Source organism: Eucyclogobius newberryi, unplaced genomic scaffold (genome assembly GCF_026437365.1).
Source record: "Eucyclogobius newberryi isolate DKJ021-1_F unplaced genomic scaffold, fEucNew1.0.hap1 SCAF_12, whole genome shotgun sequence".
Taxonomy (NCBI): domain Eukaryota; kingdom Metazoa; phylum Chordata; class Actinopteri; order Gobiiformes; family Gobiidae; genus Eucyclogobius; species Eucyclogobius newberryi.
This window is the reverse complement of record NW_027315746.1, coordinates 27,858,700-27,876,652: the sequence shown is the minus strand read 5'-3', so window position 1 is coordinate 27,876,652 and position 17,953 is coordinate 27,858,700. Positions and strand designations below refer to the sequence as shown.

The following is a 17,953-nucleotide window of genomic DNA, read 5'->3' as shown; positions in this document are numbered from 1 at the left end:
ACGATGCACGCTGTCAGGTCAGAAGATGAACTGTGAGGGCCAATAAGAAATGGTACAGTGCGGCGTTCTAAAATAGGATGCGCAGTAAAAGAACTAATAAAGAGTTTGTCGTATTGTTAGCATAAAAGCTACATCACAGTCAAAATATAATGTACAAATGCCAGATAAAATTGCATGTTTTTACAAGATACAATGCATTTTAGGGTCTATGAGGGCAACAACATGGCAAGGACCTCAACATAATCATTTCCACAGTATATTTAGATGTGATATTGTTGTAATGACCTTTGTGGGTGCATAACTGGACCACAAAACAAGCTGTTCATTGCAGTTCACACGTTAAACAACCTACCTCAAGTTAACATTTGGTGAGTACATCCTATAAAGTCCTGCTGTTTGTAGTCTTACACACTTAATTCTGAACTAAAATTATGATTAAGATAAGAAATTATTTTACATTCATTATTAGATTGATATCATTACACACAATAGCAGATGAAATATTTAGGATACAATGTTTTTGACTAAATCTGATGTATGTATGTGTCTGTATTATAGGCCTCCCTGTACTGTTGCCTTTTAATGCATCCGTTTGTTAATTGTCACTACTCTGCCTTATAATGTAACTAATACTTGCTTTTAATATATTATTTTACTGATGTTAACTGTGCAAACTGATCCTAATAACCTGCACGTCTTCATTATGTTAGTACTGCCTTATACCACATACTTCTAACTTGATGTATGTTATTTTATTGTTATATGTTGTTTTGTTCCGTATTCCAGGCATCGGATAAAAACTAGTCTTTTTCCAATTCTGGCATATTAGGCAGTTATTGTTGGTCAATATGCACTTTCCATCAATAAATGTATAAATAGAAATAAATCAACCCCCAAACAGAGCAGGGCCCAACTGGACCTACATCTACATTTTAAATCCTACATAAGAAACAAAAGGTCTTAATTGTAGCAATACCTTTCCCCATACTTTTTGGAAAAATCTGAATAATGTTCTTGAGATCCAGTGGAAATGAAATATGTTGATATCAATCATACAATTCCAGAACTTATTGGAATTTAATACTGCTATATAACTGTTGACATTCTATAGACATGTCATGATAATCATCTTGACATTCTTAAACTGCAGTAACAACTTTACATTTATACACGATGGTTACATGATAACATAATAACGCCTTAACAACCAACTTTAAAATCGAACAGGCCTATAAATAAGAGAAGTTAAGTCTTAAACTAACAAACAGCTCAATCCAACAATGTCCTGAGTGTAAACTTTGAATGAGTCCGAGCTCCTTCACTCACCTCTGTGAAGAAGTTATCCATCGCCTCGTTATTGTAATCCCAGAGGATCCAGAGTCCACTCAGAGCCGCTCATGTGTTTCGTGTATCCTCCTCCACGCTTTAGAATAAACAGCGCGTCCGTTCAACCGACGCACGCACGCGGGGCACGCACGGGTACGGCACGCGGGGCACGCAAGGGTACGGCACGCGGGGCACGCACGGCACACCGGCGCTCAACGCGACTACAGTACGCGCGTATGTGTCTTTTATGGGTCTCTTGTCTTTCAGAAATCCAATGAAAATGTGGACAGAAAAGCGCGGCGCGTCCCTGCCGTGTCCTCCCCGGTGTCCTCCGCGCGCTCCGCTCTACTTTTCTTTAGTTTTCGGCCACTTTTGGAGTTGTTTTGGGAGAGAAACGTGCCAGTCCCGGTGTGGAGAGCGGCCGGTGTGTGAGGCAGTCTGTCCCGGTCAGTCAGAGAGAAGTACACGCTACACGCACTACACGCTCACACGTACACGGTACACACACTACACGCTCACACACTGCTTATACACGCGTACACACACATGTACACGCACGTGCACACACTACACGCAGAGGCAGAAACCCACACACAAGTCCCGCCCCCTCATTTTGATTAGCTCCTCCCACACATAAGCAGTGGTAGAGATCACGTGCGCCCCCTGCTGTCGGGTCTAATCCAGTTTTCACACTGGAAATGAACTTCAAGCGCATATGACACGTTTCCATGGTTTTGTTTCCATTGCTTTGTTTACTGGGAAATTTGGTCAGTGAATTTATGGGTATTTGGGTTTTCAATCAAATATTAAGAGTTAATTTAAATTTGATTGCAAAATACCCCCAAAAAATACCAGATATATTTTGTTTTAATGTTCAAGTACATTTTTTCATTAACTTGAAATTAGATTTTTACCCATCATACAAGATAAACAAAAACACAAAGGAGTTGTTATTTGGTTTTCTGAAATCTGTTTTGGTCTGTGCCAGGCCCAAGGACAGGCTTATCTGCCCTGCCCTGGAGCCAGGCCTCTGCAGGGGCCTCTGTGAGGTGGAGAAGAGGTAGTAGAAGCAAGACTATTAGTTGAAGGAATAATAATTGTGGGACGTAGCATAATTAAAATAACTGTTTTTGAAAGTAGGAACAGTGTCAGTGGAAGTAGGTGGAGCTGTAGTGCACAGTTTAGGCGAAAATGGCTCAATTAGCGCAAGATGATGAACTTGGCAAAACACAGTTAAAGTCCACGCACATTTCAGACCATAACCTCTGCCCCATAGAACAAACTCCATGACAATTTTCTGAAGATCTCAATCATTTCTTGTGGATTTGAGGGAGTTTGGACTTTGGAGGAGTGCTCTCACTATAGCAGTTAGCCTCTGTATCAAACATCTCTGTACAGAGGGAGGATGTGGAGAGGGTTTTAAGAAAATAAATCTCAATAAGCATCAGGCCCTTACAAAATAAGATAAGATATTCCTTTATTGTCCCACATGGGGAAATTTCATTGGTGCAACGCAGGTAGATACAGAGGTAGATACAGAAGGACAGATCACTTATATGAAGTCTGAAAAACACTTTCAGTAGAAGATCTCCTATAAATAAAAACTCCCATAGACAAATAAATAAATAAATACATAAATACATATTAGACCTTCTGCTAAAACCCTGCTTCAGAGAACTATCTGAGATGGGTTCTTATGTGACTTGTTCAATCAGTCCCTAAAACGGCTTCTGTAAAACAAGCATCTTCTGTCCGATATCACAATCCACCATGTAAACTAGACTTTGGTCCTGTAGCTTTAACATCAGCTGTGATGAGAAGCTTCGAGAGACTTGTTCTCACCAGACTTTTGGAGGCAGCCAGCAGTTTAACTGAGCCTCTCCAGTTTGCATTCAGGAAGATGTTGTTGGTTGGTGATGCCATTCTGAGCCTGATGCACAGCATCTAGGACAGTCTTAGGGGACTTCTCCAGTGCCTTTGACAGAGCCTCATCTCAGGGGCCAGAAGCTGCAAATGTTGAATGTAAATGCCCATGTGATTGTGTGGGTGCTCTCTTTCCTGACAGAGCGAGAGCAGGTGGTGAGATTCAATGGTCACCTTAGTTCAGTCAGAACCATCTCAACAGGAAGTCCTCAAGGTTCAGTAGTCTCCTGACCTTTTCACATACTTTTCACATACACAAATGATTGTAAAAAGTGGTAAATTGGCTGAATTGGCAGATTCAGATAGTGACATTCCTTAATTTCACTTCCTCTAGGCGTGTGTAAATCTGTCTGACCTTCTTGACCCAAACCTGCAGGAGCCGTCAAGGGTCGTCAAGGTTCATTGTGTGTTTTCTTTGCATTTTGTGGGGATTTTATTTTTTGTGTGTTTTTGTTTAAATTTATCAATAAGATTTGAGCCGCAGTAAAGTAATGAAGTAACTTCTTGGACTAATCAGATACTAAATTAGTAGTTTAATTCTGCTTTTTATTTAATTATTGCAGCTCAATTTCTTACGATATTATACATGTGTGTGTGTGTGTGTGTGTGTGTATGTACCATAGATGTTGCCAATTGTAATTTGAATATAGTTTATTGAAATAAGATAAGATATGCCTTTATTGTCCACACATGGGGAAATTTCATTGATACAACGCAGGTAGATACAGAGGAAAAGAAACGCTAATGATCATGAAATGGCCTTCTGGATCTGAAATGGTTTTATTGTGGCTAAATCTAATTTAGTTTTTTATTACGATTTTTAATAAAATAAGATAACTTTGAGTTATAGTAGGAGGAAAACAGTGGTTAAAATGTTTAGTTTTTAAAGTGTTTTAGATCGATTGTGAGAGGTGGGTTTCCTGTAATAAACACATCACTTTCCATATTATCATGGTAATTTTGTACTTTGTTCTTTTTGTAAGTAACTATGGTGACAGGCCGACCATGAAGAGGAACCAGCTTTACTGCATTTCTTCAAAATAACTGCCACTTAAAGGTGTGTGCAGGTACAGGTTTGTTTATTCCTGCGGTGTAGATTTAAATGAGCTGAACTTGTTTGGTTGACAGTGAGGCTTCTGTAGGACATGTCCTGTCTGCAGTCATTTGTCTCATTTGTGTCAAGTTCAGTCAGAGCCCCGAGGAGAAGGCGTCTGGGGAGAGGGAGGGCAGCACACACAAGTGAAAAGGACAGTCAAAGGTAAATTATGCTTTGGTTGAAAGGGTGTGAACATGACTAAATTTATAAAAAGTTGTATAAAATGCAGACTAAATCAGAAATGAAGAAGTGGAAGTATCAGCAGCCACAATAAAAAAGGAATTGTAGGTAATTTTGTTGTTGTAAAAGAAAATGGACAAGGACAATTCACACACAACAACAAGCATATTTTCCTGACAGTTTAAACATTCATTTAACAAACTAAAGGTGTTATCTGGTATTATTATTTGTCAAATCATAGTTATTTAAGCTCTTGTTTACTCATTGATCTTATCCCACCTTAATTATGGCAATTTGGAGTTTGACTACCGGTAATAACAAATTGGAGTTTGACTAACAAAGCTGTTAAAACCATCTATTAAAAAAAGCGCTTTAATAGGTATTGGACAAAAAGCCGAGCCACTGCAGAATCCTTAACAAATACACATTTCTCAATTGGGACAACTGAGCCAATGCCAATTTAATAAGGCTGTACAAAAATGTAAATGATCTTACTCCAAATGAACTGTTCTTTTATTTGATCTGTACTGAATGTGTGACTTTTGTGTGACTATTACTGTTGTTTTGTCCTGTAGAAACATAAACCTGCCCACAGACTGAAGATGGAAATTAGCAACGTTGTCTATAATTTTTACATATTTACATGCAAAATGTTAATTAATATGTGTTTTCCCTTTACAAATAAATAAAATACTAATACAAACTGTTGTGGAGTTAGCAGAAAGTACAATTTTATACTTCACTATAAATGTCAAACTCTGGAAAAAATTGCTAAATGTTTATTATAATCTTAAAATATAATAAAATTCACTGCGTTTTAGTGAAATGTATAGTCTAAACTGTTATAGTCACTTGAAATATTTTAAAAGTATTTCAGTATATAGTAACAATGGGTTTTGTGCTAATTCTAGCATTCCTGGAAAGTTCAAATACTTTTGTTAGCCTTCTAAATGAGTAGATTATTAAGGAAGCCTAACCATAGTTTTTTAAATAGCTTTTTAAACATAAAGCTACTTTTAGCCAGGACTAATTGAGTATTTTAACCATGCAATTGTAGTAATTGTAATTTGTTTAATCGTTAATGTACAGCTCTCACCTCTGTCTTTGCTTCTTCATATAAAATGCAACTAAAATTGGGCTAAAAAGTAACAAGTACTTTGGGTAGTAATATTCCTAAAGTCAAGACCAGGGCACACATTGTGGCTGTGGGAGACTCTCTGCTCCTGGTGCAGTCAGCTCCACTGATGGTACTTCCCCAACTGGTTCATCCGTACTCATGTATTTCAGTGTGTGTGTGTGTGTGTGCACGCATGTCAGGCTCCATGTGCAGCCAGCCGCACAGTCGTGAGTCCAAATCCAGTCCAACAATATCCTGTATGTCCTTCCCCAGTCTTATCCCCATTTCACACTGCACTGTCCTGTCGAATAAAGCCTACGGGCCAAAAAATCCATTATTACCTCTTTATACTTTTACTTGAGGACAAAGTTGTCAGAAGTACTTGTCGACTAAGATATTAGCCAGGTAACTGTACTTTTACTTGAGTAGAAATCTTTAGGTGGCTTTTCCATCACTGCCAATCAATTCAAGTAAAACCAAAGCCGAAGTAAAGCCGCAATATATGATAAGAGAAGGGTCATCACAAACCACACGGCGGACCTTCTACCAGAAAAGTTACATGGTACACCTTTAATAAGCATGATATAAAAGGTATTAAATGGGATCTATTTCTTGTCTCTGCCATTTTAATAACAACGGATTTATTTCTTCTGTGTTTCAAAATGCGGCCCTTGGTGAAAAAAGTTTGGACATTCCTGATCTAGACAATGACGATAAGCCAGTGCAGGCAAGAAGACAATTTTCCTTGATGACAAACTGTTCTACGGCTTCATGATATTGTAATGACTAATATCAGTATTTGAAAAGCACACATGAGCAGGCAGTGCAAATCATATTCATATTTTAACACTTTGTCTGCAGGCTCAGACATGTACCTGACTGTACTCATACTGTGGTTTCCCATCAGCCCCTGGGAACGGCCCTCACTCATCCTCCCGTAATGCTGCTGGCACTGGTCCAGATCACACCAATGAACTTCAACAGAGAGGTCAAAGGTTGCACAGAAATGCAAGTATGTGACTTATTAGTGAATTAATACAAACACAAAAAGTACAAAGGGTCACAATGCAGTGTGTTGTAACAGCAGCTACATGTAGAAATATATAAATACACTGTTGACGTTGCCAATGGATTTTAAAGGTGCACTATGTAACCTTTGTGGCGGATGGTTTCCATGGAGAAGCTATTGTTCTGCCTGAAATGTTCCACACAGCAATAAAAACGCCTGTTCACCCCCAGGAAAGTTGCATTGTGCATCTTTAGTTGGCATTTTATCGGATAAGAACCATACAGTACTAACCAGACGTGTCACTCCATTTAGTCTAATTTGAGAACTACGTGGACACAATTGTCTGGGACGATCTCAGAGCGTTTTTCCCAGCATTAGAGTGAGAGAAGGAAGTGTGCAAAGCAGAGCTAATACTTCAAACTGAACCATGTCCGTCACCCATGGTTCAAAGCTCTGCTCCTGTGTGGTCCTGGGACAGAGAATGATTAAGTCAGTGATACATCTTTTAAGTTCTACACAAAAACACACAATAAAAATACTTCAAAGTTCAAATGAAAAGGTATTCTGGTTACGCATTCAATACATGGAAATCGTTATTGTGGTGAATATTTTGTGAATTTATTTGATAAAATCCCTGTCTTTTGCAGTGGCACCAATTATTAGACTATGATGTTAAGCTTGACCAAAAGATTTGAGACTTGATTATACATATTGTTATTTTAGATGCAAGACTCCATATTAACCGTATTAATGTCCAAAACCATGCTCTGATGGAGACTTGACCCAGCACCAGGTTCAGGGCATTCTAGTTTGTCTTGGCGTTTGATAACTCCATAAATTCTCCCATCTTTCCCCAAACAGGAAGAGGAAGCCAAACACTCCTGTGCCTTGGCTCTCAGATCTGAGATAAGTCAGATCTGTTACAGGGAAATGCTCCTGTTGTGTCCTCGGCCAAACAACACTTCCTCTGCCGGAATCTAAGGTCACTGTATGAAAAATAGACACATGATATGAAGAAGAACGCGCTCAGTGGAAGTCGTGCAAAATGCAAGAGACCACCACACTTTTCTATAGCTTATTGAGTGACAAGGGCAAATAGTGGTTTAGTGTTTGTCATTGTCCAGCGTTTAACTCACTAGTTTGTGATTCGATCTTCACTCTAAACACTGTAAACAACAATACATCCATCATACCTGCAAAATACACATACATGTGTGCCTGCACTTAACATAACTACAGATGTTAATTATAGTTAACGATTACAAACACCATGTAACTTTTGTAGTGGGGGGTCCTTCACCATGATGTTGTGTTTCCTGGAATGTTCCATTAATTAATTTGATCAATCTTGCATGTATGTAATTACAGGTCTTTACATACAGGTCTCTTCTTCACAGATTTTAGGTGTCTATAGATAGACTCGATCCTATACTGTGGGACATTCCTGTTAGAAGCTGGTTTAGTTTGAGTTTTGGTTAAGTTTAGGTGTAGTTTGAGCCGACTCAGAGTTTTGTATCACTGGAAAAAGGTTTAGTGCTGTGTGTCCACACGGTTACAAAATGTATGTATACAACTTTGGTTCTATGAAGCCAGGATGAAGCGTTGCTTCAAACACTGAATGCACTTTGTCATTGTGTTGCTTTTAATGGCAGTTGGCATGTGTTTTACGCTATACTGTAAAAAATAAAAATAAAAAAAGGAGAGAGGGAAAGAGAGAGAGAGAGAGCCTGGTTGCAGAGAGAGAGAGAGAGAGAGAGAGAGAGAGAGAGAGAGAGATACACTGAATGCATGATGAATGATCATTCCTCTGGCCGTCAGTAGGGATGAGGTGGAACAATATGGACCAATCACCTGGGAACACAAACCTTTGGATCAGGACCTGACTTATTCAAAATAATTCATTAAAGATCCAAGTAAAACCATTGAAATGCACAGTATTCATTATTGCAGTATTTGAATATTTTAATCTAATTTAAACATTCACTAACCCTGTGGAAAGAATGCATAATATTTATGATTTAATTAATTTCAATTGAGTTTAATTTATTTTTATACAGTTGCCTTGAAAGGCAACAGTGAAAATCAGATGTTCATAGGAAATTAGCAAGTGGCAGCTTCCCCTGTCCTTAAACCCTCGTTCTCTGCAAGGACAAACTACAAAACCCTTTGGGTAGAAACCTCAGGGAGAACCACAGTGAAGGAGAGATCCTTCTCCCACAGACGGACAGGCCACAGGCTCTGCCATTTGCAGAAAGAATGTGTGTCAGGACCACTCAGGAGAGAGGGGGGTTCATCTAACAAGACAGTTCATCCAGGCAGAAGAAGAGCTGTTCATCTAGAGAAGTGTTCCTTCAGGCAGTTGAGGAGCATCAGGACCGGATCCACAGGTCAACATCAGGACCGGATCCACAGGTCAGCATCAGGACCGGATCCACAGGTCAGCATCAGGACCGGATCCACAGGTCAACATCAGGACCGGATCCACAGGTCAACATCAGGACCGGATCCACAGGTCAGCATCAGGACCGGATCCACAGGTCAGCATCAGGACCAGATCCACAGGTCAGCATCAGGACCGGATCCACAGGTCAGCATCAGGACCGGATCCACAGGTCAGCATCAGGACCAGATCCACAGGTCAGCATCAGGACCAGATCCACAGGTCAGCATCAGGACCGGATCCACAGGTCAGCATCAGGACCGGATCCACAGGTCAGCATCAGGACCGGATCCACAGGTCAGCATCAGGACCAGATCCACAGGTCAGCATCAGGACCGGATCCACAGGTCAGCATCAGGACCGGATCCACAGGTCAGCATCAGGACCAGATCCACAGGTCAGCATCAGGACCAGATCCACAGGTCAGCATCAGGACCGGATCCACAGGTCAGCATCAGGACCGGATCCACAGGTCAGCATCAGGACCGGATCCACAGGTCAGCATCAGGACCGGATCCACAGGTCAACATCAGGACCGGATCCACAGGTCAGCATCAGGACCGGATCCACAGGTCAGCATCAGGACCGGATCCACAGGTCAACATCAGGACCAGATCCACAGGTCAACATCAGGACCGGATCCACAGGTCAGCATCAGGACCGGATCCACAGGTCAACATCAGGACCAGATCCACAGGTCAACATCAGGACCGGATCCACAGGTCAGCATCAGGACCGGATCCACAGGTCAGCATCAGCAGTGTCTGAAACAGTATCACTCTCCAAGAGGGAGTGGAAGAAGGAGAAAAGCACGTGAAGAGCAATGAACAGACACAAGTGAACTACTACATCAATAAAGCCACTAGTGGCGATGACAGCTCTCGCCACCCGCGCAACCGCCTTCCAGCGCGTCCGTGTTTTGATCGCGATCGCCCGACACTGCATTCTCTCCGTCCAACCACCATCCAGGCTCCGAGTTCCTCCGCCTCCCTCCTATTTACACAGCACAGCACGAAATACAGCACGCACAAAAACATAGGACAGGTTTTACAGCGATGCTGCCTGTGCGTGTTTCACTCGTCACAGCTCTATCACTGCTCCAAATTTCATGTGGACGAATCTCATTTCTTATCTTTTTTGCTATCGAGTCAGATCGCAACAGACGTTTTTGCGAGCTCCATTTTGGCCATGTTCGCAAGATTAAAAAGAAGACGCATATAAAACGGAATCACTTTTTTTTTCTTTTTTATTTACGTAGCACATATCAGCCTCATGAACCAGCCATTTTCAACAGCGTCAAATCCACATTAAAAACAGCAGCATCCATCGAAACAAGCACTTTACTCACACGTCATACACCGTTTAGTTTGTTTTGAAAATCAAGATGAAAGAGGGAAATTTGACACTTTTCCCTTGTGGATCAATAAAGTGGATCCATTTGTCACATTTTAAAGCGCATGTCAAAACTCACTGAAGCTCCTTTGACTTTATCCATTTTTCTCTGGTTTTGTCCCAAGTAGGCTTCCGTAGCAACACTAAAACTATCCCGCTGCTGGAAAAACTAAACCAGGCATGTCCAAACTAAGGCCTGGGGGCCAAAAGCGGCCCTCAGACCCCTTGTTATTGGCCCTCCGGCTTCCTTCTAAGTTTGTCCAAACAGCAAAAAGTAGCACTTTTTACTGTAAAATTTGAAAAATTCAAGCATTTTGACATTATACCAACCAAATATTAATGTGCTAAGTATTATTAAAGGTGTGGCGGCTCATGGAAACTATGTCAAATGTATTAGACAAATTCAACGTTTCTTCGTATAAGTTTCAAAATGCGGCCCTCAGTGAAAAAAGTTTGGACACACCTGAACTAAACGTTTGCCTTACTTTTAAATAAATGTGCTTTAAGTCTCTGAACAGGGCTACATTTTGTACAAAATAAACCCATACATATCTATTATTATTAACAATATATAAAGTATAAAACAGTGATGTTTCTACTGACCTGAAGGGTGCACTGCAGAACGTGAGCTTTTAAATGACTTAAAATGACTTGAAGTGATAATATTTCATTTGTTGTGAGTAATTTGGACTAAGAATTCTTTAATGATAATAGGACCTGGATAAATTAAAATAATAACAATTAAAAGTTATAAACATTTATTTGCAAAGCACTTTTCTAGACACTCAAATATTATGATTAAAATAAGTCAAGCTGTAAATGTAACTAAGCATGTATAAAAATAATACTTTTACCTAAAACAATTTATGATATATTCATGTGAATTTGAAGTTACTTAAAAATAGTACTTTTTAGTAAAAATAAAATAATCATAATAATCATAATAATAATAATAATAATGATTATTATATCTCAAAGACAATTTATTGAACAATAATAAAACAATTTAAACAACTAAAAGCGGTAAATACATAAAACATAATGCATAAAACAAAGAAAATTAATTTACAGATTGAAACTTTTGTATGGTTTTTACATTCTGTCATGTCTATGTGCATCCGCAGTATTAATTGTAGCGGGTAAATGTATTCCTAATTCCTGTAAAATCATTTACAATTTCAGTTTTTTCAAATTAATATCTGTGTTAATAATTAATAATGTGATTCTGTATCATTCACTGGATGTCGTTGTTTATTTTGTGTTTTCGGACTAGACGCATTAAAGAATGATAAAATAACAGTCTTTGCACAAGGTTCAGGAATGTTTTGGAGGTAAACCACTGGAGGGCGCAGCGAGGTTTAAGCCATGTTGAAAAGTCTTCTGTTCTGCTCTGAAAATACTACTACTACTACTACTACTAATGCCACTACTACAGCTGTACTACTACTGTGACGACTTGACTTTGGGTTTTAACGGGTAAAGTGACAAGGGATGAAAAAAATATTACTGTACAATATTATCGCAACGTGTGCCAGTGTCAGAAAGTAACTAAATCCTTGTACCGAAAATAAACATTCCAACACAGTTATCGTGTAATTTAAAGGTTGATCTCCACTTGACGCTGGTTAAATACATTTGAATGCAGTTATTTGTTCTGTAACAAAACCTCTGCGTTTTCCTCCTGATGCCGTATCCATGTCATGCCACGACGTTGGGATTACGTGTTACTTTTTACTTTTAAAATACCTTGACACGCCTTTGGTACGGCTGATTACTGTCAAAATTGAAAGAATGATGGCGTAAAAGAGTTTAAAAACAGCTTTGTCGTCACGTTGTCTGTGCTGAAGTGGTCTATAGTAGCTCCCTCTGATTTTTAGCTGCTGTAACCTTTGACGTTCCAATAGCATATTTCGGTTACCGTTTCATCCCTAATAATTACTACTACGTATCATGTTATTGTTGTGGTTGTATCGGAAGTGTTAAAAGAACAAACAGAACATAATTAATTCTTGCAAATGTTAAAAAAACATAAAATATACATAATAAAATGGCTGGAGCAGGGGACTTTTGAACGTGTTTGCAGTGATGTGTCGTCGCTCAGCCCTATGCAAATGTCGTGAACTCAAAATGGCTGTGCGTTTTTCCCTGGCCGCCCCGTAAAGTCTTGTGTCTTTCTGGTGAACGGTGACCTTCTAGGACCTGTCATGAAAGTGTCTTTGCTCTGTACATTTGGATTTGTAAAACGTCCTGTAAATACTTTGGAAAACTGTGGCGACACATCAGGGGCTTTTTGTAGAGACGTTTGTTACTTGAACTGAGCCCGCGTCTGCGCGCTTGTGCTAGTCTTAACTTATTCTGATTTAATAAATGAGCGTGATTTATAAGGCAATATTGTGTTTTGGAATGATTGAATACTGTGCTTCATCTGACCTCTTTCACTTCATGAATGTGTGTAATCGCTCAGTCGTCCAGGCGGGTTCTGATGTAAGAGGGAACATGTTTCATCCAAGGAACGCAACAAATGACCCAAAACCCACAGAACTAAGATGACTATGTTGTGCTTAAGTGATGAGGATATAAAAAAAAAACGCTTTAAAGCAGAACTAAGTCACTCTGGCGCTAAAGCTTCCCCTGCTGCTCTCTTGTGAAACTGTATTGTCAGACGTTTTATTTTTATTTTCTGCTTTAAAACAATCTTTGTTTGTTAATGTGAAACAGAACTGAAAAAGCTAAGCATTTTCTCTTTTTATGACAAATCTTAAACTAGACAATAATGTGATAAGTTTTAATTATGTAGTATTTATATCAATTTGAGGATGTTTTTTTCACTGTTTTCAACTTAAATGTTAATGTAGTTAAAAAAAGATAAACACAAGAATTTTCTCGATTGAAATTAGCAAAAAATAAATGCTCGTTCCACAAATATTATAAGATAGTACAAGTATTCTCAATTGAAGATAATTAGCACTTATTTGCACATATCTTATTTCATTTGTGTAGCCCCAAAAAAATACCCTGCGACTCTTAAAATGTACAAAGAAATTGGCGTTTGAACGGGCTGTGATCTGAGCAGTGTCAGTGTGCGATGGTGAGGCGCAGTCTGTCCTCCGCACCGCTGCTTGTGGACCTCAGAGCTTGCTGTAGTTTCTTCCAGAACAGCTGAGGGTTTTCTGCAGCGCGAGGCCAGCTCAGGTACGAACGACGCCTCAGCAGTCTCTTCATGCGGTAATATGGAGACAGGTGAGAAGAGGGGATGTCCTCCAGGAACAGCAGGATCAGAACGTCCTCGTGCTCATCAAACAAACGGAAACTACAAGAAAAACCTGAATCAGAATGAGATCTTTTTCAGACTGAACTTGGCAGTACCTGGCCAGCTGCAGCTCTTTGGAGCACCACTCGCTCTGCAGATAGCCCTGACTGATGACACAGATGGTTTTTCTGCTTCCATAAATAGCATCTGCCATGTTCTCCACGATGGGTTTCCCTGTGAAGATGAAGTGAGTCATTAAGTGCCACTCAGGTCCGTGTACCTGCTGCTGAGCTAGCCAGGGCGAGGACAGTGATCCCTGCGCCTTGAAGAGCTTGATTTACAGTGAAATGAAATCATTACTAATTTTCCATTTTCCTATTTTTGCTTTAAAAAACAAACCTATGTTCTATTTTCTATGAGATCAGAAACCTAGAAACGGGTCGATTTCAAATTTGGAATCAAATGGCCAGCTGTAACACATGACAATGGTTTTAGAACATAATTCTGACGGGCACATTCATCCTGGCGTCCACAGCACAATTCATGGATGTCACGCTACAAGACGTGAGGAATTCTGATCGTAAGACAAAACCAAATGGGTTACACGGTCACACTGGCTGCGACTTGACCAAAGTTTGCGAAGTTTGTCTGACTTCCTAAAAGTTTGGCATTTTGTCCAGGGTTCGGCGCAAGTGTGAAAAATAACATAATTCCAACAATCCATTACCTAAAGCTCTAATCTTAACCAGATATAGGATTCCAAAACATGTTTGTGTTTACTGTCGGTCACATGTTTGTGTTTACTGTCGGTCACATGTTTGTGTTTACTGTCGGTCACATGTTTGTGTTTACTGTCGGTCACATGTTTGTGTTTACTGTCGGTCACATGTTTGTGTTTACTGTCGGTCACATGTTTGTGTTTACTGTCGGTCACATGTTTGTGTTTACTGTCGGTCACATGTTTGTGTTTACTGTCGGTCACATGTTTGTGTTTACTGTCGGTCACATGTTTAACATATTGATTTCACATAGTAAGAGGAGAGCTCACTCTGTGACCAAGATTACAAAATATCAAACAGGTTTGGTATATCTTCTGTAGTACGGTGGGTCTAGATCGGGGGTGGGCAATTATTTTCCTCCGAGGGCCATATTCGAATCCAGGCAAGTAGCGGATAGCCGGCCCCCTCATTGGTGTGGGAAAAAAAAAATCCCCAAAATTAAATATCAAATCAAATATCACTTTTATGTCAAATATAGGCTATTGAATCTATTATTTAATTCATTTAAAAAACTTTTTTTTTTTTACTACTATTACTACTTATTACTTGGACAAGCTTGGCGGCCCGGATTGAAAGGCCCGGCGAGCCGGATGTGGCCAGCGGGCAGTAGTTTGCCCACCCCTGGTCTAGGTTTATTTTTTGTCTCTGTCTCAAAGTGAAACCTACGACCCACTAATCAAGGTTTTCCCCTTGATTAGTGAGCCATCCTCCACAGTGGACATTGGCTTAAACACGTTTACAGTCCCATCTCTCGGGCGCATGTTTAAGTCTACAGTGACAGGCGCAGTACAGTTCAGAGGCTGTACCTGGGAGGAAGTCTCGGTGGTGCAGGCAGAGTCTCCAGCCCTGCTCCTGCTCCAGGCGAGGCACCAGTTCTTCATAGACCCAGGCCTCGTCTCCGGTGTTGTATGAGACAAAGGCGTCATAGCGACTTGCCGCTCGCTTCTGCCTGTTCTTAGAATCATAAAGCCAAGCCAAGAAGATGTAGTAGGCGTAGGTCAGCTGAAAGCGACTGAAATGGAAGATGAACGAGACCAAAAGAATCAGGACATTGAGACAAGAGCTGAAAATGAAAGAAAGGAAGCCCACGTCCACGAGGCAGGACTGCACGTTGAGCTCCAGCAGTTTGGAGCCTTTGCACTCTGGTGGGTAGTTACACTTGAAGCTGTGTGCGTCTCTCACTTGAGTTTGGTTGTTATTTTGAATCCACTGCACGAGCCAGGAGTTTTCGCATTTACAGGTAAAACTGTTCTGTTTCAGGTCTAACTCTAAAAGACTTGGCACAGAGCGGATGATATCCTCACTGATCACTGAAAACACGTTTTTTTGTGCTTTGAGAAATGTAAGCTTTGTCAGCTTGGCGTTTAAAAGAAAGTCCAAAGAGCCAAGGTTTGTGTCACCAATTTTGAGTGAATTAAGATGAGGAATTGGAGCAAACAGTTCTGGAGACAAGTCAAACAGGTTGTTCGAGCTGATGTCCAAAGAGCGGAGACGAGGCGTGTGGCTAAAAATGTTATTAGAAACGTTTGAAATTTCGAGTTTATTGCAAGCAAACACTGACAGATTTGAAAGACCCTGAAGGAAGTTTGATGGCAAAATGTTATATCCGGCTGCACTTCGGCCTGAAATCTGTAAACTCTCCAAACAAGACAGATTTATAAATGAAGGTCCCGGTAAAGGAGAGCTCTGCCATAATTTAAACGCATTGTTCTGTAAATCAAGTCTTCTTAGATTCAGCAAATCTTCAAAAATAAGATGGTTCAGTGCAGTGTTTTTGAGGTTATTCTTTGGCAGCCGTAAACTCATTAGGTTTGTCAGACCCGAGAAACAGCCCCTTTTCAGAGTGCAGATCTGATTTTGAGCCAAAGACAAGTCTGTAAGAGAACGCAAACCCCTGAATGTACCTGGAGCGATGATCATGAGTTTGTTCTGATCCAAGAAGAGGGATTTTAGGTTTGCTAAACTGCTTTGGAAAGCACTGCCCAACTCCACAATAGAGTTTTTTTGCAGTTTCAAAACTTTTAACAGGGACAGATGGAGAAAAGAGCAGTTACTCAGAGCTGTAATCTTGTTCTGCTGAAGATTCAGCTCTTTGAGATTCTTCAGACCAGTAAAATCCTGACACCCAGTTGTTTTGATGTGGTTAGAGGAGAGGTCAAGTGTCTGGAGAAACGTTAGGTTTCTTATTGCAAACGGGACTTTCTGGAGCCTGTTCTGGCGGAGGACGAGGGTTTTCAAACGTCGAAGGGCCCCAAAGGAGCCATTGAAGATGCGTTTGATGCTGTTGTCCTGCAGATCGAGAAAGGTGACTTTATGACACATTTGGAATAAATTGGGCCCAATGATGAGGCTGTTTGTCTGTATCTGCAGCTTTAACAGTTTAGACATGGAGCAAGACAAGTTGATGAGGACACTGGGACTATTCCTGATCTTGCCTAAGTTCAGAACAGTTAAAGAGGAGTTGAAATTTGAATATAAATTTCTCCATTCATCGACAGAGGCCAGCTGCACTCCGCTGACGTCTAGAGTGGTCACATGACGTAGGAGATTGCGGTTCGGCACGGCCCAGGACAAGTTGGACTTTACTGTACGATTCTGAATGTACAGTTCGGTTAGTTTAGGAAAAACATCATCTGATACCTCAAACCGTTCAAGTGGATTTTCTGACACATCCAGCAACGTGATCTCAGTTGAGGTATTTGTCAAATCTTGTGACCTAAATGTGGTTATCCCAATGTTCCTTATCCTCAGTTCATTCAGTTGTGGCATGTGCCGCGTGGCCAAATGAACCTGTGCGACGGAACAAAGTCTGTTGTTGGACAGTTCGAGAAGCTTAAGGTTGTTCAGGGCTCTGAAGGCGTTTGGCTCCACAGTCTGAATGGGATTTGAGTCAAGCAGTAACTCTGAGAGTTTGGACAAACCATCAAACACATCATCTTCAAGTTTCCCAATCTTATTACTGCTCAGTACCAGCTGTTTGAGGGAAATCAACTTAGAAAAGGTGTGTTTGCCGATGTGTGAAATGGAGTTCTCCTTTAGTTTAAGCGTAGTCAAATTTTGGAAATGTAAAAAATCTGAACCTTGTATCTTTGAAATGTTGTTTCTGCTCAGGTCGAGAGTCTTCACAGTGGAAGGGATGTCTGTGGGAACCTCTGTGAGTTTGTGTAGGGAGCAAATGGCTGAACCTCCTGAAAGGTAACAGCTTCTGAGTGAAAACCCTCCGACGCCACGTCCAAGGTTACTCAGGACAAGCAAATGAACCACAACATACTCCATCGCTGATATCATCTCTACTCATGCAGAGCCCTTTACTCCTAAAACACAGAGAAAGAAGAAGTGAATACTCCGGCAACTTAGATTTAGAGACTTGACAATAAAACAGAAACCATCAGTTAAAGGAGACATGATTGTTGTCATTCTGTTTTGTCCTGAATTCAAGCT

The 17,953-nt window shown here is 40.5% G+C and overlaps 2 protein-coding genes across 2 annotated transcripts in view; both read right to left on the bottom strand.

Moving 5' to 3' along the window:
• The window catches only part of myo10 (myosin X), a 116,701-nt gene extending 115,291 nt beyond the window's left edge, over window positions 1-1,410 (bottom strand). The window contains exon 1 of the mRNA XM_072441778.1: window positions 1,327-1,410. Coding sequence (XP_072297879.1) covers window positions 1,327-1,347 — 21 coding nt within the window. The 5' untranslated portion in view covers window positions 1,348-1,410. The remainder of the gene's footprint in view (window positions 1-1,326) is intronic.
• Window positions 1,411-13,457: 12,047 nt separating this feature from the next.
• LOC140356640 (uncharacterized) lies at window positions 13,458-17,816 on the bottom strand. Its single transcript, XM_072441777.1, has 3 exons — window positions 15,319-17,816; window positions 13,850-13,967; window positions 13,458-13,793 (listed from the first exon to the last, which is right to left on the bottom strand). Exons 1-3 carry the CDS (start codon window positions 17,798-17,800, stop codon window positions 13,559-13,561), a joined length of 2,835 nt encoding a protein of 944 aa, XP_072297878.1. The 5' UTR covers window positions 17,801-17,816; the 3' UTR covers window positions 13,458-13,558.
• Between the last annotated feature and the right edge of the window lie 137 nt (window positions 17,817-17,953).